Source organism: Malania oleifera, chromosome 10 (assembly GCF_029873635.1).
Source record: "Malania oleifera isolate guangnan ecotype guangnan chromosome 10, ASM2987363v1, whole genome shotgun sequence".
In the NCBI taxonomy this organism is placed as follows: domain Eukaryota; kingdom Viridiplantae; phylum Streptophyta; class Magnoliopsida; order Santalales; family Ximeniaceae; genus Malania; species Malania oleifera.
The window spans coordinates 41216824-41243573 of NC_080426.1; the positions used below are offsets into that span (position 1 = coordinate 41216824).

Here is a 26750-nt window from a genome sequence, read left to right on the forward strand (position 1 = left end):
GTATATTCAAAGAATCATGAGGAGCATGAGGATCATTTGAGGATGGTACTCTAGGTGTTGAGAGAAAGGAGGTTGTATACTAAATTCAAGAAGTGTGAGTTCTGGTTAGAGTAAGTTACATTCCTCGAGCACATGATATCTAGGGGTGGTATTTATGTGGACCCGAGTAAGATAGAGGCAGTGGTGGATTGGATAAGATCGAAAAATGTCCACAAAGTTAGTAGTTTCTTGGGATTGGCAGGGTATTACCGTCGATTCAGGTAAACATTTTAGTGATTCCCAGAGGAGGTTGTGATAAGTGTAAGTCAGCAAATTTCGAAGACGAAATTTTTATAAGGAAGGGTGGATGTAGTGATCTTAAAAAAATTATTAATTAAATTAAATTAATTAATTACTTATTAATTAAATAAATAATATAATGAATTAATATATTAATATAATATAATATTATATATATATATATATGTAACTTTCCTGAAGAATCAGGAAAGTTACATTTTGTTTTCAACAAAACCCCCCTACGCCATCCTCTCTCTCTCTCTCTCTCTCTCTCTCTCTCTCTCTCTCTCTCTCTCTCTCTCTCTCTCTCTCGCTCCACGCACTCTCTCTCTCTCCTCAATTTTCTTAGCAAACGTGCATCAATTCAAGAACATAAAATATCCATGGGTTCCAATATCGGCCACCAACGTTTTAATCAAGGAGATTTCATGGGTTGGGCGTCGTAAGCACCTCTCCTGTGATAAGGTAAGGAGTAGGGGTGAGCAAACGGTCGGTTCGGCCAAATTCGGTTAATTAACCAAATTAACCGAAATTTTTGGTTAAAGAATACTGTTAATCGAACCGACCGAACCATTGGACCAAACTTAACCCAACCCGACTGAATTTTTTTTTTCGGGTAATTCGGTTAACTGAATTTAACCGAAAGGCAGGTTCATGTATTAAGGCTTGGAAAGAAGCTCTTCAAAGAATGCTTGGCATAAAAGCTTGCAGCACTATCCTCATCAAGTTAAACTGTAATTTCCTTGATAATTTCAAAGCTAGAATCAAGAATAACTTTCTTTATCTCATCCGTGTAGTTACCCAATAATCCATCAGGTTTTATCATGGCTAATGTTTTTTCCTTCTCTATACTTCCATTGCTTGAAGATTTGATAGTGAGAGAGAAGGAAAACAGAAGGAAGAAAACCAAAATCAATGGCACGAGCTGATTGAAGTGCAGAGTCATCTCCTTTTTTTAAACTCAGAGAGAGAGAGAGAGAGAGAGAGAGAGAGAGAGAGAGAGATGGGGCACGAGGGGCTAGCGCCGGAGTACAGACCCTTCGTCTACATAACATGCTTCCGGTTTAGCCGTGGGGCTGTGTACTCGATTACCAGCTCAAATTCTTCCTCCGAGCTGGTGGTTTCTTTCATTTGGGACCCAAAATTTGAACTGAGCTCGTTGAGTTGCATAGGGTTTTACTCAAAGAGAGAGAGAGGGGGGGGGGGATAGGGAGAGAATGGTGAAGTTTTTGAAGTCAAACAAGGCGGTGGTCCTCCTCCAAGGCCACTACGCCAGCCACAAAGTAATGATCATCCGATCGTTCGACGATGGCACCTGTGATCATCCATACGGGCACTGTTTGGTTGCCGAGATAGCCAAGTACCCGAAGAAGGTAATCTGCAAACTGCAAGGACTCCGCCAAGAAGACCACGAAGAAGTCCCGCATGAAGGCCTTCATTAAGCTGGTGAACTGCAATCACGTTATGGCCATGCGGTAGACCCTCGACGTCAATCTCAAGGACATCATCACGCTCGAAACCCTTCAATCCCGCGACAAGAAGGTCGCCGCCACCAAAGAAACCAAGGCCAAGCTTGAGCAGAGATTCAAGACCGACAAAAACAGGTGGTTCTTCACCAAGCTCAGGTCTTGAGTATCCTTATTAAATCGGTTAATCGGTTAACCGAATTAATGTTTTCTATTCACCGAACTGAGACCTGCTTCACTGAAATGTTGGAAGGCATAACCGAACCGAACCGAATCGACCAATTTCGGTCGGTTAATTCGATTAATTCGGGTTTCCCCGATTATGCTCACCCCTAGTAAGGAGAATAGATTGTAAGTCTTTTTTTAATTTTGAATTGATTAAACTTGAGTATATGATACGTATATGCCATATATGATTTTTCTAAACGATTCAAGCGTAAGAAATGGTAGTTTTTGAATATTAAACGTATTTGGGAAAAATCAAGCGAGTAGGTTGGGAGTCTTCACTTTTCGAAAATTGCATGTTTTAAATTAAATAAAATTTCAAAGATGATCGGACCAGATTTTTAGAAAAACGTACTTTTCCCGACCATATTATTTAATTATGATTTAATGTAAAATGTGTAGCATGAGATAAATTAATAATAGGTTTTTTTTTTTTTTTTTTATAAATGGATTTGTTGAACTGTTATAGTATCATACTACGAGTATGTGTTGCTATGCTGATTTATGGATATATATATAAATATCGAGATTACTGTGAAATTATGAAACGACCGATTTGATATGGATATGTGAATATGATGGTTTAACTCCGTTAATTATGAAATGATAGGTTTGATATGAATATGTGAATATGACAGTTTAATTCCGTTTTATGGTACATTAAAATTTGCATTGAATTGGGAAATATGAAGTGACTAAATATAAATTGGAGTAGAAGGCATGTGTGACATAAAAATCGAATTAGAAGGCCTGTGTGGCGTATAAATCAGAGTAGAATGTAAATACGACATATAAATTGAAGTAGCGGGCCTATGTGGCATATAAATCGGAGTAGAGGACTTGTGTGGCATAAAAATCGGAGTAGAAGGCCTGTGTGATATTTAAATCGGGGTAGAAGGCCTGTGTGGCATCTGTACTAATGTCGATGGGGAGGTATGCTCAATACAAAAAATTTGTGTGTAGAAAGAAGTGCTATAGAAGTGTGAATTAAATTATCTATGATATGTTGTAAAACCTATGCTAGTAGATTTATTATGAACTGCTTTATATTATCTGAGATATGCCATAAAACCTACGTTAGTAGATTTATCAGAACTGCGTCATATTATTTATACCGATGACATATTTATTTAGGGACAATATAAGAAATGTATATAAATGATTGTACAATAAAACTCATTTGCTACACATTGATAATAATGTATTTCGTCTTACTGAGAGGTATCTCACTCCATCAAAATATCAACTTTTCAGGGCCTTCAGGGAGTCAAGCCTAGGAGCTCTAGGGCGGGACTTAGACGATCTCGCCGAGGGTGAGTGTGGGCAGGATACTGTTTTGTTTATGTAAGATGTTTTTGGACATTCTGGGGTGGACACATGTTTATTTTGAGACTTGTTGATGCCAAGGTTGAGTTAGCTCTCTGGTAGTTATGGTTGTAGAAAAATAATTTGCTTCCGTTGTTTATTAATTAAATTATGGACAAAGATATTTTGGACCCTACTAGGTCAGTGATAATTTTACAAATGAGTTTAAAGGGCATATGTTTGTGAATGATGTGGATATGATATGGGATTTTATGTATTTTATGTATGTGTTTTTGGGATGTTACATCTCACTTCTTCTTTTTCTTTTTGGTTTGTGAAGCCTTAAGGTTTCGGATCATAGCTCAAACTCATTTTCTCACACTCTTTTTTTTTTTTGCTCAAGTTTCGATCTCCCTCCTTGTTCTGGTGGTGCAAATTTGAGTTTCGTGGGTAGTTCAACAATTTATGAACCTTGGGGTTTCAGCTTGAAGTTCAATCCCAAAACCTAGGAGAGGTCTGATTGGGTCGAACACAAAGAAGAGCAGAAGAAGAGATAAGTATTTTTTTTCTTTCCATGTCTTTTATTATTGATATTTTTTCTATCTTCTATTTGTGTGTCTTGAAAATCTATGGTGTTAATGCTGTTTGCTTGAGTGTGGTTGTTCAGGCTTCTGTCTTGTTAGGGTTTCTGGTTCGAAGGTCAAGGTTCAGGGACGAACCTAACTCATCCGAACCTGACGAGTGGGAACAGGGTTGCCTCGTGTGAGTCAACCATGGGGTTAAATGAACTCGGTTAAGCCTGAGTCAGGCTCGGTGGATTCATGGGTTGGTTTAGGGTGCATGGGCTTGGGGTAATTTAAAACGAGCCCAATTAACCTTTTTCAAAAAAAAAAAGAAAAAAAAGGCCTAGGTTAATTTTTAAAACAAGTCCAATTAGTTTTGTAAAATGGGCTTCAATTAATTTAAAAATGGGCCTTGAAATCAAGAATAGCTTCCCAAGAGCCGGGGGGGGGTGAATTGGCTTTTAAAACTTTATTCTTAGTTCTTTTTTAAATCCTTAACTTCTTTTAATATTTAACCAATTCTTTAACTTGTTTATTTATTTATTTTTAATCAAACAATAACTTGGTTTCTCTTAAACAATAAACAGGACAACTAATAAAACATTCAATCTTCAACCACACAAATAATTAAACTAGTCAAGCCTATCAACCACAATGCTCAAACCAACAACCAATTTGATTGCCAAATATAAATTCACTTCAGCACTATTAGATTGATGAAATCATTCAAGATTTAGCACTTTCTGAAATATAAACACAGTTCACTCAATCTCAAGCTTTATACCATACAATCACAATATATTAATGGTATATGTAACTTTCAGCTTTTGTATTGTGTTTAGCCCTGTAGTAAATGCAAGTTTGAACAAAGCCTTGTATATATGAAAATGCTTCTTCAATGTGATGTTCAATATAAGATCCAATTGCTCTTTCCAAACTTCAGAATTCAAATAAACTCTTAAGTTAGTTTATCTTTGGGATGTTTAGCCAAGTAACGTACTCTCGTGTGGTTTCCGCAAAGAATGGTTCAACCAACGTACTCCCTTTCGGTTTCTGCAACCCAAATCAAAATCAAACTTTAAGGTTTACTTGATTTCCAAATATACGTAGTTTATGTGATTTTAAAATTTAAACCATCCACGCAATTTAAATATGTATTGAAAATAAAGAATAGGGAAAGAGAGAGTGAGACAGAGATTTTTACGAGGTTCAACTTATACCCAGCCTACGTCCTCGCCTTTGGCAAACCACCAAAGGATTCACTAAACCTGTTCTGTTGATGGGTGGAACAAAACCTTTACAAGCGATACCCCATGCTAAAAACACTCCTTCACTTAGGCTAGAGCCCGCCTCTCCAAACAATGTCCTCTCGTTCGATCACTCCTTAATTAAGCTAGAGCTCGCCTCTCTAAGCAATGTCCCCTTGCTTAGCCAATGATCCAAACAATCCTTGGAACTTTAAAGAACTACAAGAAACACAAGATAAGATCTGCGTACAAGTATACTCTCTCAAAAAGCAAGTTGAATACTTGAATGTAAAAATATCAATATGAAATACAATGAAGCTGAAGTGTAGAATTCACCAATATCCTTCTTAGATGAGGATTAGCAGTAGAAGTTCAGAGAAGGAAGGATAAGCACTTCAGAATATCTCAGCAAAAGAGATTTGCAATGAGTGAGCAAGAGAACTTTGGAAGAACGAGAGTGCTTTCAGCTTCTCAAAACAGATTTTTCAATTCTTGGATGTATTTTGATTTGCAAAACCATGTTTTTATAGGCTTTCAAACTTGTTTCCATGTTGCTAAAGTTTCCTTGGAGTGTTTCCCAAAATTTTAAAAATTTTGGAGCCCAAGCAACGGATATTTAAAAATTGAAACTTTTAAAATTTCTGCCTGTTGAATAGTGTTCAGATGACTGAAGTCTCGGGTTCAGTTATCTGAGGTGGTTCTGCCTAAAAAAAAAAATTCAACAAAAAATCTTCAGATGACTGAACTTAATCTTCAGTCATCTAAAGTTATTCTTCAGACATCTGAAGTTACACTTCCGTCGTTTGAAGTAGTTCTGTGTGCTGTTCAGTCAGCTGAAGTTCCTCCTGTGAACAGTGTTCGGTTGGCTAACAGTTGTGACCCCAATTCAGTGTTTTGCTCATAATTTTTTCTATATAACTCCAAATTAGGTGTTATTGGTATGAAAAGAAATATAAGAAAAAATCCTACAACTTTAATTTTGAACACTTTTTGAAATAATTAGTTTTTGATAGAGAAAAATACACCTCAATGTGGATGTATAAAAACTGACAGCATTTGGAAAAACTTTTTTCGGTGCTTTTCATTCCAAAAATGATTCTAACCTTTTTAAAATAATTTTTGATCTTATAAAAATATTTTCCAAGTATTTTAAAAGGTATCTAGGTCTAAGAAGTTAACCTAAGAGTTTCATAATATTTCAAACGATATTTTAAACATTAAAGCACTTAGATGAAACTTCTAAGACATTAACATTCTAAACGCTCAAGTCTTCATGCTTGCTTTGGCTCTTTCTTGGTTTTCAAGCTTTAATATTCTTTGAGCTCTCTCACTTTGCTTTTATTTGGCTCTTTTGACTTTAAACATTCCTTGGCTTTCAACAAATCATTCATGTCCTCATATTCTTCAAGTTTTAATATATCATCTTTAAATCCATGCTTTGATCTTTAAATCCATGCTTTGACTCTTTTAAGCTTTATTTGATCCTTGTGAGTACTTTGACCTTACTTTCTCATATATGAGCCCTGAAATAACATTACTCACACAAATACGTTAAATTCCACTTGTTTGTTAGCATCAAAACAAGATAACAAGATTTTAAGCCTTGTAAGGCCAACAAGCCTTGGTTAAATTTAAAATAGGCTTGGGGTTTTTATAAAAAAAAATTGGGCTGGTTTAAGTTTTTAAAAATGGGCTTGAGTTAGTTCTGTTAAAAACGGGATGGGGGTTAAATTTTAAAATGGGCTTGGTTTTAAAAACAACTAGGCTTGGTTGATTAAAAAATAAAAGGGCCATGGGTTAAAGAAGAAACTCACTGGTCCAAGGTTAGCTAGAAAACACGCTCGGGTGTTTTTAAACAAAATGGGCTGTGGGTTTTTAAAAGAAAGTGGGTCTCGGGCTTGGGGCAGAGGGGTATTAAAAAAAATGTGAATTGGGCAGAGGTATTTTAAAATGTGAGTCAGGCCAAGGTCTTAGAAAATTAAGCCGGTTCAAAATGTTTGAACTCGAGTTCTGGTTCAAGGTCCGAGTTTGAATCATTAAATGGATCAAGGCATTAAAACCTGAGTTCGAGTTTGGGTCATAGACCTGGACATAATGCTAACCCCATGCTCAGGTTTGCATGCGAACCTGAGGCTCAAATGGGGGAAGAGGTACCTGCATTCACAGACACAATTCACATGTGTTGAACAATTTAAGAAATAGAGCTTTAGAATTTTACCCTTCTCTCTATCTCTCTCTCCTCCGGTCTTCTTCTTCGATTTCTAAGTCTGTTTGTGCTTGTTGGATTGAGAGCTTGCAGACTGGTATTGGGTTCTGATCAATTCTGCGTTTGCTCTTTTTCTTTCTTTACTTCTCTGCTTTCTGCAATTTGATAGAGTTTCTTCTGATAGTTTTCAATTTGCAGAGAGAACCTCTCTTCTCTAATTTTTTCCTTTCTGCAGGGTGTTTCTGATGCTCTAATTGTGTTCCCCCACCTGCACTGTGTGGTCACTCCCTATTTATAGGGAGTCTGAGAGTTGCTTTGGCACCAAAAATGGCCTCCTTCCAGTGTGGATTCCCCTCTAACAAACTTGGCAGGGAATATTGTCTAACAGATTTCATTCTTGCACATGTGAATGTATTTTATTTTATTTGCTCACTGACGTGTTGTTTCTCCTTTTGTGCGCAGGAAACCTTAGGGGGAGCTCTCAGATATGCCAGCTGGCAACAAAGGACTGAAATTTTTATTTTTTGTATTTATTATTATTTTTGTAACTTTTATGTGAATGTATCCTCGATTTTCCTTTCCTGCAACATTCTTTTGTAACATTCTTGTTGTTTCCCCGTATTACCAGATGTGACCTTCACATTTTATTTCCCTGTACTTTTGTACTTTTTCTTTTTGTACATATTTTCTGTATGTGTATGCCGGGCACTGTACTTTGGACGAGTGCCCCATCCTTCTTAATAAAAATGTGACCTCATGTGTTTTTTATTTTATTTTTTATATTCTAATTGAAATTCCCTATGTCAAAATTAGACAATCTTGCCCAGAGACAACCTAGCAATAAAACATGTCCTTAAGTCTCAAACAAAAAACTTGGTTTTGAAATTAAAAGAACCACTCAATCTAAAAACTTGATTAACATTTGAAAGTCCTAATTTGAAAATCTAAGGACCCAAATTGAAAAATTAAAACTCAATTTTCGAAATTAAGGGACTTAATTTTTGAAATTGAGTTAAAAAAACACCATTTAATAAGGGATTAATTATGGCAGCCTCAACTAATAAAGGAGATTAATTTTGCAACTAAAAGAGCCTATACTAGGATTATTAAAACTTGGATTTGAACATTCTAGAGACTCTATCAAGGACTCTAATTTACAAAACGCAATTTCCTAATGAAAAGAGAAAAGAAATCAATTTTTTTTGAAGTTTTAAGGAACTCAAACAACTGAAATCAAAGACACTCAATTTTTGAAAGTGGGGACTCAGGGTCTTAATTTTTAAAATTCGAGATCATTCAGGACTCAAAATCAAACTTTATCATGTCGGGTCCTCTTAGAAAGACCCTGGTAAATATTAGGGTGTCTATAGTGTATTTGGAAGGCGACGTAGCGCAATCTTGACTGTCAAATGTGTGTTTTCTCTAGATGGTCGGAGCGCTGCCACATTAGCGATCCGTGTCAAATTCCTAAAACTAACCGGATCCACCACATGACAAGTGATGTCATGATGACATCATCCTATTGTAGAATTTTTTTTAAAAAAAAAACTAAAAAACAATAAAGCAATGCCACGTGTCACCATCGCTAGCTAACACGTGGCCATTCTTTCCAATTAGATTAGACACGATTTAGATCGGTTGAATCGATATGACTTTTCCAAACCGTTGGTTCAGTTATTTAATTTTAAAATTGGTTTTTAATTTTTTTAAAATTAGAAAATGTAGTAAAACAATAAGAAAAAATCAGGAAAAAGTATATTAAAAAAAGAAATAAATAAAATTATTTGACTTATTTTGACTCGGACAACAAAAATTGGGAAAATAAAAATATAAAAAATGAAGCAAAAAGTCTCTTAAAATCCCAGAAAATTCAAAAAAATATTTGCAAAATTTCATAAAAAAATATAAAATATTTGAAAAAATCTGGGAATGTTTTAAAGACTCTTTTTGATCAAATTTGATGAATTTGTTTAATCATTATTTGCAAATATTCTATTTTTGTGTGTGTGCATCCCAATGATTAAACAAAGGGTAAAGAGGTATTTCAAACTTTACCTATATTAGTTTTGAGGAGAGTTTATCTAATAAGATCCGCTCATTTGGAGGTCTTATTAGACATTCCTAAATCACACCTTATTTCAAATTTTCCTGTTAAATTTTAAATATTTATTTATTTTTAAAGAGTTAATTAAAGACCATTAGATTCAATTTAGGGATAGTTCATAATTAATTAGGTACCTTCGTAGAACGGTTGTGTAGGGGGTACTAGTACCTTCCACTCACATAACTGAACTTCTGATCCCAATTTTGGTAAATGTAGACTGAGACTACTAGTTTCTTGGCCTTATTATTAGTTTATAGGCCAATTAACGAGTAGTAATTAGCTAAACTAACCGCATTTAGGTAAATAATAGGTTAGTGGTGATTTCATCAAACTTTTTATTATTTTTATTCCTCGTCATTCTAGACATTTCTTTGTGACTTTGCAACAACAACTATCCATTAATGTGTCAAATAATGTTTATACTTGTATACATGTTTCAATCAAAAATTTGTTAAAGTAAAAAAAATCAACACATTATTCTTCATGACCACAATTTGTTTGTGAGTACTTGCAAACAAGAAAAAATAGAAAAATTAATTATTAGACTCCCAATTACATCTAATTAGAGATCTTCAATAATTAAGTTAAAGTAAACGTAAAAATGAGAAAATAGAATGAGTGTAGCAATGCTAGAAATATGTCTTATTGTCCTTCTTTCCGAGGTTACCCTTTTGTGGAATTTTCCTAGAGAATTGAGATCCCTATTTTGTAAGGACATAGGGCTCTCTTTTGGTTGAACAGTTTTAAATATTAGACATATATATGATCTTTTCCTTCTCTTCCTTTTTAAGATTAACTTGTATCATGTTGAGGTTATTTTTAAGAAGAATCGACTTCCTTCAGGAGGCTTTGTGTCTTGTATTAATGCACATGGCTCTCCTAATACTCCTATAGCTTGAAAAAGAACTTGTAGCTCCAAGAGTAGTTTTTGCATCATTTCAGTTAATTCTTTTGGCTATATTCTCTAGGTTAGGTTGCACTTTTCTTTTAGTCATCTTGCTACCATATGATTTGCTCACACTGCCAATGTCAACGAGCCAGTCTTTAGCCAAGCTACACCATCCTTCGGATGGGGTTGATCCCTTGTAATGACTCGGTTATTCTATCAATGTTTGTGGAACAAGTTACCCTTTATGATTTGGCCATTTTGCCAATATTGGCATGTCAGTCTTTAGACAACTGAGCTATTCTTTAAGACCTGACCACTTTAACAACATGGTTGACTCTTAGATTGAGTTGCTTTGTATGAGATTTGGCCATTCTACTAATGTTAGTAGGTTGATAGCCAAGCTACACCATCCTTCCGATGTGGTTGATCCCTTGTAATGACTTGGTTATTCTACCAATGTTAGTGGATCAAGTTACCTTGTATGATTTGGCTGTTTTTCCAATGTTGGCATGTCAGTCTTCAGACAACTAAGCTATTCTTTAAGACCTGACGACTTTAACAACATGGTTAACTCTTAGATTGAGTTGCTTTGTATGAGATTTGGCCATTCTACTAATGTTAGTAGGTTGATACCGAGCTATGACTTTTGTCTAAACAGAGCTACAAACTATTCAAGTCTCTTATCTTATGAGCAAATTGAAACAAATGTCAAATTGCTCATTTTTGTTGGTCTTTCTTTGGGACCTATGCTAGTCTTGTAGGCTTTTGAGCTCTTCTTTTGTCTATGGGCAAATGTTTTCTTGCATATAGATTGCAAAAAGAGAGATCAATATACACTTTTGCATTATTAGAGCATACTATTTTATGTATAGCAATAGTTAGCACCCAAATCATCTAAATTTTCAATTATCTTTGCTATTTTACAATATGAATTTTTTTGTGGCCATTCGCTGATACCTATTCATATTAGTGTGTCGGTCCCATCTACATAGACAACGGAGGTTGCCAGAGGAGTAGTGATTGTTGGTAGCAACTAGGTGGCGATAGGGGCTAAGGGAGTTGAAGGAGAAAAGAGAGAGATGGAGAGAGGAGAGAGAGGCCGAGAGAGTTTGGGAAAGGGGAGAAAAACAAAAAAGAAAATAAGAGAAAAGACAAGTAAAAAAAATAAAAAAAAAATATATAAAGTTTAAAAAAAATTTGAAGTGGGACATGTGTGGCAGCCCCAGCCTTTCCCTCCTGAAGCGGGTCAATCCAGTTTTGACTCAAGTCAACTCAAACTGACCCATTGACTTGGTTCAAACTAGTTGAACTGGTTTGTCTTCCTAAACCGCCTCATTTTTCTAACATTAATTTATTTTCAAATTCATTTTTAATTCAAAAAATGGGAAAAAAATCAAAGAAAATCATTAAAAAATCAGGAAAAATAAATAAAAATGAAGAAAATTCTTTTAAAATCTTGAAAAATTACTAAAAAATAGGAAAATTTTTGAAAAATTTTTTGTACCATTTTGGCTCAATTTTGATTCTTTTCTAGTGTTTTCTCTTATGTGTTTGCTTATTGTGTGCTATGCTTGTCGAGTTAACATATTTCTTTTATGCGTGCATGTGTATGCATGCTTGTGTGCTTGTATGCACTACTCCTATGAGGGAAATTAAAAAAAATCAGGGTTCTTTGATCCTAAATTATCTCCTGAGGAGTGGAGATTCTAATTGAATCACTTTATCTTTAGTGGTTCTATTAGAATTTATGAATTATGGTGCACACGTTGCATGTGCTTTTGCATGAGTTATGATTTTAATTGCATGTTGTGAATATATTTAATTATTTTATTTTACTTGCCTATTTGATGTGCCTTTGATTGAAACCTTAATAAATTCTTCTTTAAATATCAAAGGCTATGTCTTTTCTTGGCAGTTAAAGGCTAGGTAATGAGCACTTTAAAATAAAGGAAAATATTAAGTAAATAATTTTCAAAAGGATAACCGAAAGTTTTGTTCTTAGCACACTTTTGGGAGTCTTGAGATGAGAATAGTCTCTACCCTGTGCAAGAACATCCAATATTTAAGAGTCAAGTTTTTAAATAAGCAAAAGAATTGAAGTCTTGATTGATCAATTTTGAAAGTAATTTCGGACTAATCAGGTACCGTCCGTTGGACAGGCAAGCAAGGGTGCTAATACCTTCCCTTTGCATAGTCATACTCCTGAATTCAAACCTGGTAGTGCAGATCATTGACTATTGGCTTCCTTGGACTTAAGTGACCAATGAATTACTGGTTTGTTAAATAGGTGTTCTAATCGCACCTAAAATAAATAGGCTAATGGCGGCTCCATTGTTTTTCAAAATAACGCATTTCTTAGTCCATGTATTACAAAATACTTCATATCACACAATATCGAGTTTGCCACTTGGTTGAAGCGATTTGGAAATTGGACTCTTGCCGTTCCCTAGAGTTAGCCCTCCAGGACATTGCAATAAATAAACACAAGGAATATATTCAATGACTTTCAAGAGGTTTTAGGGACTTGGGGGAGGAGATAAAAGATTTTGCCTCATTGGTTTCTCCTAACTAAACCATTCTCCTAATTAATCTTGGTCTTTTGAGGGTTGACAACACCTCCTAGGTAGTAATTGTTGTTTACCTAAGAAAATATTTTTGTTAGCTCTTAATTTCTTTAGTTGACTCTATACCCTTGACTGACCAACCTTTATTTTCCTTTTTTCCTTATTTAATAAGCATATAAACCAATCCAAAATTTTCTTATTCAAATTTTTAAAATGCAATTTTAAAAAATGTGGTGTCTAGGTTGACATATCTCTCCAAAGCATTGCACTTAGTCTTTTTTCTCCTCCTATTGCAACAAAAGCAAAATAATAGAGTTCTTCTCCACCAAGGATGTCCTCTTCACCATATTAAATCAATCCACTGCTCCACATGAAACCCTAATTATCAATCGAACCAAATCCAACTAAAATTATAAATTGTCCTGAGATGAGATGAATTATACTTGAATGGAATTCCAAGTAGCCATGATTGAATTCAATACTTAAAGATTTGGTAATCTAAATAATCTTATAAAATACTAATAATCAATTCAACGATAAATATCAAAAGAGGGACAGATGCATCTTTTCGAGGTATGTTGAGATGAACTTATATGCTTGAATAGAATTCCGGACAAGCATGGGTAGATTTTGTACTTAATGGTATAGTAATTTAAATAAACCTTATTAATACACAATATCAATACGATGATGGAGCTCAGGCATTGTGTCCTTTTAAGATTTCTTAAGGTGAGAAGATTTATATACCAAAATAAAATTTGAGATGGCCATCTAGGGATTTAAAAATAAAATAACTGGTAATTTTAAAATAATAAAGCAAATCAAAGATTATTGTTGGTTGAACTTGAGAAAATATGAGGTCTCGCAAAACGGATGTGTACTGAGAGTTAATACATTTTTATTGCATAATCATTCTCTTGAACTTAATTTTGGTAGTGCAGGAGACTATTAATTCATTAAACACAAGTTTTAGCTTAGAGATCAATTACTTGCAGTAATTAATTAGGTGATATCATACCTAAATAAATAATAGGTTTTTGGAAACTCCGTGAATTATGTTGAATTATCTAGCATCTTATGTAATGACTCGAAGAATAATGATATTTAAATAATAAGAGAAAGGGAAATGAGAAATAGGAATAGAAGGAAACAGTAGGCTTCGCGTTTGTTGACGACATTGCATATTGGGCTCGTTGACAAAGGTGTGCCTTGTCGACGAGAAGATATCGAGGGAATATTTTGGGTGACTCTGAATTTCGTCGACGAAGGGGAGAGTTCGTCGACAAATTTTCTCTTGACCTCTTCGACGAGGTGACGTGGCTCGTCGACGAAGCCCATAGTATAAATAGTGCAAAACTCGGTTTTTACGTAGAAAAAATTTGTGGAAATCTCTCTCTCTCTCTCTCTCTCTCTCCTCCCTACGATTTCTCTCTCCTCTCTCTTCAATTTCGGCTCTGCTGTTTGCCAAATCGACGATCTGAGGCCACCACAACGCTCATGGGGAATTTCCCTCCAAATCTATTGGAGCAGATCGTTGGTGGGACTGAGTTGGATTTCATCCCTGGTTTAAGGTAAGGCTTTTTATGCGAAATTTGGTCTTACCGTAGTTATAAGAAATGATATTCATGAAAAAATACTGAAATTTAGTTCCGAGAGATGTTGAATTCAGGATATTGAACGGGAAACCCTGCGGATGCAAGACAAGTGGATTTTTTTGGGGTTTCTTCTCAGTGTCAGGTAAGGGAATAAAGTAAAACAGTTATTTTCCATGCAAACTATATTATTATTACTTATCAACAAATTTATTTTCAGGAAGCATGTATAATATATATGAAGAGTTTGGTAATAATGCATGTTTGGGAAAATACTACTATTATGTTGAAATGTATATATATATATATATATATATTAGTATGATATGTCAAGAAATATGATTTTTAGAATGGAATGTACGGTTTATTCAGCATAGTGTGGCATGAATATTATTTTACCTAAAAAACATTATGTTATGGAAATTTTAAGAATTAAGCATGTTTTTACAGATTATGAGATAATGCAGTACATTATGGTTTCAAATACATGATAAACGAATTATTTATTCAGAACGATATTTATGAAATGTTCGGCGCAAGGCAGTGATTGATAGCCGGCGTAAGGCCGTGTATGATATATGATTTTGGCGCAAGGTCATATGTATGATTTTGGCGTAAGGCCATAGATATGAAAGTAAACGGCGCAAGGTTGTATGTTTTTACGTTATTACAGAAATGCTATCAATCTATTTACGCTAAATTGCATATTATCATGTATTATATATTATGAGAACCTGGAGGTTAGTTTAGTTCAGTTACAGGAACACGGTACCATTGCTATACAGATCGGATATTATGTTCAGACTTGTGCTAACCACCCCACAAAGGGGTGGGAGATAAATAGTCGATGTGACTTTCAGTGTAAAATTGTAGATGTTCACTTGGCAATCCGGACCAGAGTGTGGCAAGCCCATTGTACTTACAAACATTTTTGACTCGGTAGTGGTCGGCCATCCATTGTCGGGTCTCGCCTTCGGGCTGCACAACCCATCATGGGGGGTAATATATGACATCAGTTAGCTATACATTCTGGGTGAATTTTTAGTATTATCAGTTATATCAGACATTTTGTGAACTGTATGATTTATTAGAAAATATGAAAGTATATGATTATTTAGTATGATATGACGAATGTTTTCAGGTATATGAAATGTACTGTATATGTATAATTGCATCAAATATTCATGTTGCCACACAACTGTATTTAGTTTATTTTCCCTTACTGAGAAGTGTCTCACCCCTGAAATTAAATAATTTTCAGGAAACCCAAAAGGACCGACAGATCAAGGTCGCCGTTGAGTTTGTTGTGCTACCCCGTTAGGAGGGTAAGTTTGATCTAGGATCAGGAAAATATGATGTGGGATCTTAGAGTTATTTTTGTATTTTTGGGAGATTGTATATAAACATAGTGTTTTGGATTATAGTTAACTCTGGTATGATGTATTTGTGGTTATGAAAATGTGATTTACATTTATTGCTACTTAGGTTTCCGCTGTGAATGTCAAATGTGTCCTCGTTACCTTTGGGTTCGGGTTGACCTTATTATTAAATATGTTTTATTATATGATTAGATTAGCAGGTCGTTACATCTTACATCCATTTCATTTAAATTGTCATTTTTCTAGTTGAAGCGGTTGCCAATTGGACCCCTGATCTACATTCAATGAAAATAACATATTAATGTTCTAATGATTTAATAATTTAGACATTTTGTAAAAATAATAGCTTGTAAAGTTACATACTTGAGAAACATCTCTCGAATAATATTTTTGCACTTGAATTTGTGAGATAAATGTTTGTGTTTTAGGATTGGTTGCTTAGGTTAACTCAAGACACTGCATAGTTCACTTCTATGTGGGCTAGCTATACATGCGTGCATGTTGCACTGTGAATATTTATATGTTACTTGAGACAAGCTTGAAATGACACGTGAAGGTATTAATCAAGTTGACAAATAAAAAATAAGGCTATTAAATATACAATGATGAGTTACTTCAAATGAGCAGAAAATGAAATGATAGTTGAGAAGTTTAGTACCTTCATTGATAATGTTAATTTCGTGAAAGCTTTAGGGGATGCTAAATGAGAAGAAAGTTGGCACAAAATGTGCATAGAATAAAGATAGGAGTATGTGAATATGTAAAGTAAAATATTGCCAATAGTATTTTGAAGCATCTTATCTATACTATAAGCAACATTGTGTAATAATGTATTCACTCAGAGTTGAATCAAAACATATCGTCTCTTTTGTTCTTTGCTTTCTTCTTTATACTTGTTGATATATTTTAATTAAGAATCGTGTGAGAGTAAATAACTCGTATCATTTAGTAAAATACTCTTTTTCTTGTTTAAGTGATGGGGTTACTTTTGTTGTGATTAATTGTGCAAGAAACCTAAGTGATCAAATGAAGGTTGTGTGAGAATTTGTGAATTGTGTTTAAGGGCACGCCATCCTCTGTAAAATGATCTCGAGTTTTATTATTATTATTATGGGTCAATTCTTGTTGAAGTTGTAAACTGAGGTTAATTAAGGGCTTGTTTGGTGTCATTTTATTTTATTTTTCTATTTTTATTTTTGTACAATAAAAAAATAGATTGTGATACTAGTTTTTTGTTTTTGTTATTGGTTTTCAGTTATTTGTAAAAAAAAAGTTTGAAAAATAGATTTTATAATTTTCAGTTGTCTTGGCAACTTATTGTCAAAATATTTTAATATTCATAGTTAACTTTTTATAAATTAAATAATTTATTTTATGCACATTTTTAATTAAAATTAAGACAAAATAATCATATGAATTTAAAATATAACAACCAATAAAAATGTTCATAAATTTTTCTTTAAAAAATAAATAATTATTTACAAAATAATTTTATATTTTTTAATTGTCGTTCACTCTCAATAACATTGTTCTAGCAAGTGAGTTTGAAATGGACAATAAGATTGTTCTTATAAATTGAATTTTGATTTCCTCTATTATGGTTTGCTCGCGAATAAAATTCAAATTTATTGCATATGCAAAGGAGCTTTCTTCACTTTGATGTCTACATTCATCCAAGTCATCCATATAGATAGATATTTATGACATAGTTGATTTATTCTAATCCTATGGACGATACGTAATATAAATTATATTTAATTTATTTTAGATTTATACAAATTAAAATCTAAATCTTAATATTATTAATGATTCCGAAAAAATAACAATTTTCTAGTGTTATTGATGTTGATCAATTTGATTTTTTTTTTTTTTTTGCTCTCAACTTTATCTGGATTTTTTTTTTCAAAATAATGTTTCTCCTTCACCCAATATATAGATTATCAACGTTTCATTTAATGCTACAGTTGTTGTTTTTTTTTTTTTTTTTATATATTTTATTTTCCAGCATTTATATAAAATGTTTCAATGATTTTAAATTTTCATTTGAAATTTGTTAAATTATATTTTATTTATTTATTTATCAAATCTCTATTAACTTACAACAATTCATATTATCTTAAAAGAGAATTAATATTGTGGGACATAAAAAGATCGTAAGGACAACTTAAGTCTCGGGGAGTTTCGACTTTTCATTTGAAATAATACCTTATTATTTAAGTAGAAAAAGTAGAAGGGTGGACCTATTATTGTGATAGAATAGTTTAGTATCCAAAAAGTCTCGAATAATACACAAAAATATAAAAAAATAAAAAAATTGGGACATAAAACAATTAACTTAAAAATTAAAAATTAAAAATGTGCAAAATTATAAATTATTTCAAAGTTAAAACTAAATCCAGGCGCATTGAGATTCGAAGGGAAAACCTCCCTAAGACAATTAGATGCCACCTGGAAAAAAATATTTAAAAATTACCGTTAAAAGTCGTAAACCGCCAAATCTCACACCCGAGAGACTCCCAGGGCTGGGCAAATCATCAAGACCACCGTCTTGTGCCGGTGGCGGCAAGTGCTCGACGGGGCTACTTTCGTCAACACGGCTTCATTCTCTCTCTCTCTCTCTCCCTACTTTGCTCGGGATATGAACCGTTACGAGCAGCGACTAGTCGCAGCGGCGAAGCTGGTCCTCGCCGGCGACGCTGGAGGTGGCGACGCTCCAGTGAATTGTGCCGACCTAGGAGTTATGGCGACGCTGAAACCTCACCAAGTCGAAGGGGTCTCATGGCTTATCCGGAGATATGTTCTCGGCGTCAACGTCATTCTCGGTTGGGTTTCTTTTATTTTCTGGTTTTCTTAATTCCATTCGGTTGCAGACACAATTATATATATGGGGAAGGAAAAGAAGAGAAAATGGCAGAAATGAAATTTAATTTTATGTTTGCGCTGTTTCGAATTCCAATAACGTCTGCTTGGTTGCCGAGAAAAACGAGGAAACTTAAAAGGGACGGGAAGTGCCCATAAATTTACCCTTCCTTCTTTATTTCTGCGAATTAAGAATAATTAAAAAGTTGGTTTTTAATCCCTCTACTCGGAGCATTTGCATAAAACTCAATTAAGTCAAGCCAGTTTGTTCTACCATGCTTACTTGCTCTGAATGGAGGTTCTCATTATCTCAGGCCTCTAATATTGCCAGGGTCTAAAATTTTGAATTCAAATATACTTTTTTTTTTTGGTTCAATTTTTGAGCAACTAAATTGCGTGTTACATAGAATGTTTATTTTTAATTTATATATATTAATGTAGTTGATTTAAACCTGCATTTATGTGATTATGTCGTTCCATTTTAATTGCAGGTGATGAGGTACAGTTTCTCTTGGGATATTAACCTAATATGCCAATTGAATTGTCACATTTGGGACCCCAGTTGAGCTTTCATGTTTAAGAAGTTCTTCATGTCCATACTTTTATGGGAAATTTTCAAAATTTTATATGAGAGATTTGCCTTTGGTTGTGTAGAATTGCATTTGTTTTGGATTCCATGCCTTTGGTCAGCAGAATTGCATTTAGTTCTGCAGAATTTCATGATGTTGTTTATACAGTTGAATTCTTTTTGCCGAGTTTTACTTTTATTCACTTTAACTTGATCTGTATATGAACCAAGTAAACTTATGATTGGGAATAGTGGTTGGAAAGGGTCCTGCTATGCAGGCAGGGTGCTGGGAGGGGTGGCACTGTGGGAGAGGAGGTTTGGAATGCATATGGTTTTAACAGTAGCAGTTTTGCATTAACTGGCTGCTTGTAGGACTTGAACTAGTGCATTTTTGGTAACCCAGTACCAGAGAGCTTGAGAACATACAGTTTGGGCTCACTATTCAGATCCCAAACTGGACTCAAAGCAGCCACATGCAACTTTTTTACATTGAAAATTAATTGGATTTTTTGCTTTTAGAGCAATCATAAAGTTTTCTGTTAAAAAGATAGAACAAATTGTAGACCTGTTTCATGTATAATTTCTTTTGAGGAGCTTTTTCTTAAGCCATCATTCTGAATTATCATATATGAGCATGGCAAAAGAAATGATCAAAAGATTTAGAATCTATTACACTTGCTATTTTTCCTTGTTTTCCTTTTCCTTGTCCTTTTTTTTTTTTTGTTTTGTAATAAACTATTAATTTAAATTTTTCAGCATATGAGCAGGATTACTGAAAGAAAAAGGTCAGAATAGTAACTAGAATGGATTACATTGGCTAATTGTTCAAATGGGCAAATGGGGCCTATTGGCCTAGTGTGGGTGCACTCATATTGGATTCTATTATACTCGTTTTACGCCTTTTCCTTTCCTTTTCTTTTTATTTTTGTTTAGTAACTATTAATTTAAAAAGTTTTGAACATATGAGCAGGATTACTGAATGACAAATTCCAACAAGCAAAGAGAGTTGATTAAGTTGTTTAGTTGTTTTGACTGGGCCAATGTGAGTGCATAAGAGGTGAAAACCAGCTATGCTGTAGGTTCTTAAAGGCCGAGATGCCTGATAGATATAGGTTCTGCATCACTGACTGGACTCCAGTACGTGAGCTGCAGTATCATTGTGTTAATTGGTGAAGGCGAAGAGGAACTTTCTGCAGAGAAATTTCAAACAATAGGAAATTATAAGCAATTGATGATGAATCATTAGTATCTTGTCAGTGACAGGTCGCACATGCTAAAGATATTGTGTTGAAGATTGTTCCTTCTGCAGCCATGATTTGAAAGGGTTTGTGAAGTGTTTTCTCACTGAAACTGCTAAAACCAGTCCTCTAACTGAGTTTTCCTTGCAGAAACTACTAGGAGGGCCAATTATTTTAAATATGTTCAATTCCTGGATTTATGAAGGATTAGATGTCTCCTGGATTTCTGAAGTTTCGTTGTCTCTTACTGTTTGTGTACAGCAAATCTGCTAGAGTTTACATCCTATTTTTTAGAACCCTTAATGAAACTGCCATTAGTGCTCTTCTTTACAGAGCCATCCTGGTTCAATTATGATAACCTTTTAAGCCTAAAGCTTTGATTTTGTTCATGGTGTTAGTCGTTGGTGCTTTATGTTTTTGCTTCCATTGTTGGGCAATGGGCACTCCTATCTGAAATTTCAAAGTGCTAAAATAATAAAATGAAAGGAAAAGAAATATATAAAGAAAAAGAAATATGTGTAAAATGTGAACTAGCATATTTTTGTTAGAATCTGTGACTTTCTTTTACAAAATAATTTAAAATAACATTCCTCTGATTAAAAAACTTTAATTTTTCACCTCTAGATCTTAAGTCCTTGAACAATCTAGTTCATGAGAATTGAAAGCACTTCTGTGAAATGTGGGAAAGTTTGGAGGAAAGTGAATAAGGTCTATGCAGCAAGGGAAATTTCAGGCTTTTTATATCTGGCACAATGCACATGACTCTTGTGCATTGAAAGTAGTGCATAGTTGCTTATTCATGATTAATTAAATAATTTTTGCAGTGTCACTAATGATTGATGGTTGAAGCTTGCTGAAGATAGATACTGTTAAAAGCTTGATTTACATTGTTAGCCCAAAACCTAACATTTTAAGTTTTTAGGTAAAGTGGTAATCTAACCTGGTATTACAGCTTACGAGGAGGTCCTAGGTTCTGGTCTCGTAGCCTACATTTATTGTTCGGCATTTAAAAAATTATTGCATTCCTTGTTATGGGTGTTATTTATCGTGTGTTTATCTCTCCATGTGCTATCGTGGCTACATGTGCAAGGGGAGAGCGGTGGTTTTAAAAGCTTGATATACATTGTTGGCACACAGCCTAACAACTTAAGCTTTTCGATGAAGTGGTAATGTAATAGATATGTAACCCTTTGCTTCTAGGCATGTGCAGCATACTTTGCCTTTGGTCTAACTTGATTCTTGAGCTTGCATTACCATGCATAATGAAAGCAAGACAATGATAACCATTACTAGTGTGGAAGAGCTTGCATTACTAAGCATAATAAAAGTAAGACAATGGTAGCTGTTACTCATGTAGAAGAGCATTTTTAGTTGCATGCATGATTATTGATTGTGCTTGGAGTTAAGTGAGTTACTTGCAGATGGGCTTGGGGAAGACTTTGCAAGCTATCTCTTTCTTGAGTTATTTGAAGGTTCAACAGATATCACTTGGGCCGTTTTGTGAGTTCAGAAACCCCTCTAATTTTTTCTATGAGTTTTGGAGTCGAACATACTCCTTGGATTTATAATTTCACTAATACTTCTTTATTGTCCACAGTGGTGTTGTGTCCTTTAAGTGTGACTGATGGTTGGGTATCAGAAATAGCCAACTTTACGCCTAAGTTAAGAGTGCTTAGCTATGTTGGTGACAAAGAACACCGCTGCAGTTTACGCAAGACTGTATATGAGCATGTAAAAAAGGAGCAGTCATCATCAGCTGATGTAAGTTTTGGATCCTGCTGTATGAATTTTAATTATGATCACTTTGAACATGTCTACCACTAACGGTATGGCATTTTGTGAAAATTGTTATTGCATTCACTTCCTTATAATTTTATTTGAGATTTCAATAGAGATATTTAGTTTCTCTATATAATCCATATGTATGCGTAATGGTTGCTAAGTTGGATCTGATTACAGGTATTGTTGCTACCTTTTGATGTGCTGTTGACAACATATGACGTAGCATTGATGGATCAAGATTTTCTCTGTCAAATTCCATGGCACTATGCAATAATTGATGAAGCTCAAAGGCTAAAAAATCCTTCAAGTGTATGTTAAGCTTGCAAAGAATGAATAAAGAATACTTGCATATTTTTGTCTAGTTTTGTGAGTCAATATTTTTTAGTAGAGTAAATATTTTAATCATATTATGATGTGAAATCAGGGAAATGTTATTGTGCTTTATGTTTCAGTCATTCAATAATGTTATGGGAATCTTTTGGGGTTTTAAGATTGAAACAATATGTAGGGTCTGTTAAGTATCAGGAATAACAAATATGTGATTATTCAAAATGGCTTTTTGCCACTCTTGAATTCATCTGAAATGTTTTATTGGGAAAAGTCTAAGACTTTCTGGTATTTACAAGTGGAGAAGGTATTAGTCATCATTTGGAACCACTTGTGGAGAAGTGTTGAATTGAAAGAAGTGCTTAATTTTTTTAGTGATGATAACAAGTGCTAAAATAAAAAGTTTCTGGAAGTGATAAATGCTGCTCGGTTGTGTCTAAAAATTAGTGCTGATTATTAATTTAAGTTGTTAGTATTATTTTATAATTAACAATAATATATTATCAAATATAATAAAATAATATATGATAATTAAGTTAAGTTATTAATATTAATAATTAAATTAATATTTTTTTTAATTAATAGTTCCTAATCAAAATAATTCATGATTATTATTTTCTAATTGACGAGCAACTAATTTTATTAGTTTCAGAGTTAATTTCTACTTGAGTCATCTAAAAGTTTAATTGGGAAAAGTCAAGACCTTTTGGTTCTTACAAGTGGAGAAGGTGTTAGTCATCATTTGGAATCACTTATGGAGAAGTGTTGAACTGAAAAAAATTCTTAATTTTTTTAGTGATGATAATAAGTGCTAAAATAAAAAATTTCTGGAAGTGATCAATACTGCTTGGTTGTGTCTAAAAATGAGTGCTGATTATTAATTTAATTTGTTACTGCTATTTTCTAATTAACAATAATATATTATCAGATATAATAAAATACTATATGATAATTAATTTGTGTAATAATATTAATAATTAAATTAACAGTTTTAATTAATATTTTCTAATCAAAATAATTCATGATTAATATTTTTTTGATTGACAATAATATATTACAATACAATATAAATAATATGTGATTATTAATTTATGTTAATAATAATACTGTTAATTAAATTAACTGTTCCATTAGTATTGTTTAATTAATATAAATCATCATTCTTTTTTTCTAATAAGCAATAATATATTGTAGTAAATAAAAAAAATAATATATGAGCATTAATTTATGTTTATAAAGTAATAAAATAATAAAAATTACAAAATTGCCACTGTGCATGAACAGTGCTCACTTTTAAGGGGCAAAAAATAATCTTTCTTTGCTTCTAAAAATCCACTGAAAACAGTGGTTCTTCTTTAACACTTCCCGCGAAGCACTTCTTTGGGAATATGTCAAACAATACTTTTTCTGTACAAGTACTTACTTTAAGTGGTAAGTGTTGTAAGCACTTTTTTAAGTGATGCCAAGGCATCTTGCTCAGACTAAATCTGAACTAGCCAAGTCACTGAATTTATTAGCTATGTTTTTACTTCCCCTACAGATGCTTAAGTGCTTAAACTGAACAGGTTCTGTATAATGTCCTCAGAGAGCGCTTTGTCATGCCAAGGCGGTTACTCATGACTGGCACACCTATTCAGAACAACATCACCGAACTTTGGGCATTAATGCATTTTTGCATGCCCTCTGTCTTTGGGACGTTAGACCAGTTTCTTTCAACATTTAAGGAAGCTGCAGATCCTTTATCAGGTTTTGTTCTTGCTTGCCATGACTTTATTGTTTGAACCTCTGGTTTCTTTCAAGAATTGCTTACAACTTCTAAATTCCAAGTGCTCCGCACTTGCATTTTTCTCTGCATTCTTCACCATCCTACTTTTTCTTGTAATTGGAGAAGGCAATGGTCACTTTTTTTATTCACAACTATTTTCAAAACACATTAAAAGGTTATTTTCTGTCCAGCTATTTACTTACTTGATGTTTACAATTTAAAGATTAAAATGTAGAATGAAAATTTTTTGTATGATCAAGAGAAACTTACTAGAGCGCATATTAAATACAGCACATGAGCTCGCTGACAGTCATTAAAATTAACCATTAATTTTTTTCCTTGCATCTTGCTTAGGCTAAGATTGGTTGTGCACTGTTATTGAAAGTACTTTGCTCATCTTTGGGCTAGGATTCTAGCATGTACATCATTTTAATCTCTTATATGGCAAGTTACTTAGTTGATCCTGTGAAAAAATATTGTTGATGAAGTTTTTTAATTGGAAAATTTGGCAGTTGAAGGGCTGCCCTGCAAAACAGAAAGCACAGGGATTACTAGATGCAATGCTCTGAAAGGACCCTTCTTAAGTAAGCAAAGGGAAAGGAGGGAGTAGATTGAGAGAGATTGAGAAAAGAGGGTGAAAGGTCTTACGTTTGTTGAGGCGATTCCCCCTTCAAATAGAGGCGAGCTAGTATGTGATTTATGGTATCTATCAGTGGGCGGTTACTCAAAAGTGGAAGAAGAGGGGTGCAACTGCTGCTAATGGGCTTATGGTCATGGCAGTTGCTGTCGTAGTTTGGTCCATTCTAAGGGAGTACTGTTATTCTAAGTCTAGTCTTTTTCCAGGTTGTTGACCATTTCTCCTTGGTACTCATGGTCCATCAGTATTATCATGGTCTTAAATTTCCATGAAATAGTCAAAATTTCTGTTGAAATTTCCGGTTTTTATCACCCTCGAAATTGAAATGGCAGTCGATTTCCGTCTTGCATAATTTCCATCGAAATCTCAACGAATCATCCGAAATTTATCAAAATCTCGATATTTTAGCGAAACTTGTCAAAATTTTAACTACACAATGAAATTTCCTCGGAATTCAAATGAGAGATTTAGGAGTGAAGTGAAATTTCTTTGTTAATTTATTTAATTTATTTTTATTGAAACAAAAGATTATTACAAGTGCTTTTGAAATTATATCAAAAAATAAACTTACAGCGACATTTTATTTAACCATTCATGTCGAAATTATCATTTTTTGTATAATGAACAATATTTAAATGATTTATGAACTTCATTTGTATTAACTGAACATGTGTAATGTACATTATTTTACAAATATGTTTGTTACACATACTATATTACAACTTTTCCACCTCATACACAACATAGATGTATTTAACTTGTAATATATTAGTTTTAAAACTTGTATCTTAACCATTTCCAAAGTTTCACAAAGAATTCCATGCTTTACTGCTGATTTCACAATTATTTTTTCAAATTGAAATCGAAATTTCCGTACTTTTGGAGCTTCGAAATTTGAGTTGAAATCAAAATTTAATACCTTGGTCATTATTAGGTGTAATGTTTCTCAACCCCTTTCTCTTTTTTCAAAGGCTGGAGCATTTTGAAGCCATTAGGTGAAAAGTTTATTTAGCTTGATGATTGCATGTGTGCATGTCAGGGTATTCATGTTTCTTGCTTTGCACTATCACTTTGTTTGATGGGGCCAACAGTATCTCAGTGGAGCTTATTGAGGCATCTCTTTTTGGTTTGTTTCCTTTTCCAGGTACAGGGTTTAATAGAACAAATTTCACTTTGTTATCTTCAAACTTCTTCTCTACGAGAATTTCCTCCAATGATTTATCTCCATTTTCATTCTTCATTCTTCCTTTTTTCTGGCTTACATCTCCCTTGTATCGAGGTATGCCCTTCTTGATCCCTATTTTTCTTTATTTCTCGTGGGGTTTACCAAAGGGTGTCTTAGAATATAGGTTTATCTACCAATTGTTTGAGTTTTACTTGTTAGGAACTTTCCTTTGTTCTTCCTTTCCTTCTTTCAATTATGGTGGAGGAGTTTTCATCTTCCACCTCTTCTTAGTTTCTTAGGGATGTCTGTACTCTAGGCAGGACACTTGTAAGGACTCTATCTTGGTGGCTTCTTCTGCTATAAGGGGCAAGGGAACTGGGGACTGGGAATTCTTTGATAGGGCTCTGAGGTCCCTCTTGAGGTCCCTCTCTCCTTCCTAAATTATCCTTGAGCCCAATGAGCAGGCCAAGGCTTTTATCAATAATCAGGAGCTGAGTGTCCTCACCTTGGACGACTTTCCCAGGAACATATGAAGATACTACATCACAATTCCTTTACTCTCCGTCTCCTTAAATGCCATAAAAGGGCTT

The 26750-nt window shown here is 33.9% G+C and overlaps 1 protein-coding gene and 1 pseudogene across 3 annotated transcripts in view; both read left to right on the plus strand.

Annotated features, from left to right (window-relative positions):
* The first annotated feature begins 1496 nt into the window (after positions 1-1496).
* On the plus strand, positions 1497-1911 carry LOC131166642 (large ribosomal subunit protein eL27x-like; annotated as a pseudogene).
* A 16404-nt stretch (positions 1912-18315) lies between these two features.
* Positions 18316-26750, plus strand: part of LOC131166886 (probable helicase CHR10) — a 44821-nt gene continuing 36386 nt past the window's right edge. For 2 of the 3 annotated variants that reach the window (XR_009139895.1, XM_058125504.1), the window contains exons 1-5: positions 18316-18646; positions 21906-21984; positions 22082-22245; positions 22444-22575; positions 24159-24339. Coding sequence is in view for 2 of the 3 variants with exons in the window: in XM_058125504.1 (XP_057981487.1) it covers positions 18458-18646; positions 21906-21984; positions 22082-22245; positions 22444-22575; positions 24159-24339 (745 nt within the window). In the remaining variant the exon portion in view is untranslated. Of the gene's footprint in view, positions 18647-19169; positions 21985-22081; positions 22246-22443; positions 22576-24158; positions 24340-26750 lie in introns of all 3 variants that reach the window. The other variant, XM_058125505.1, reaches the window with a different exon arrangement.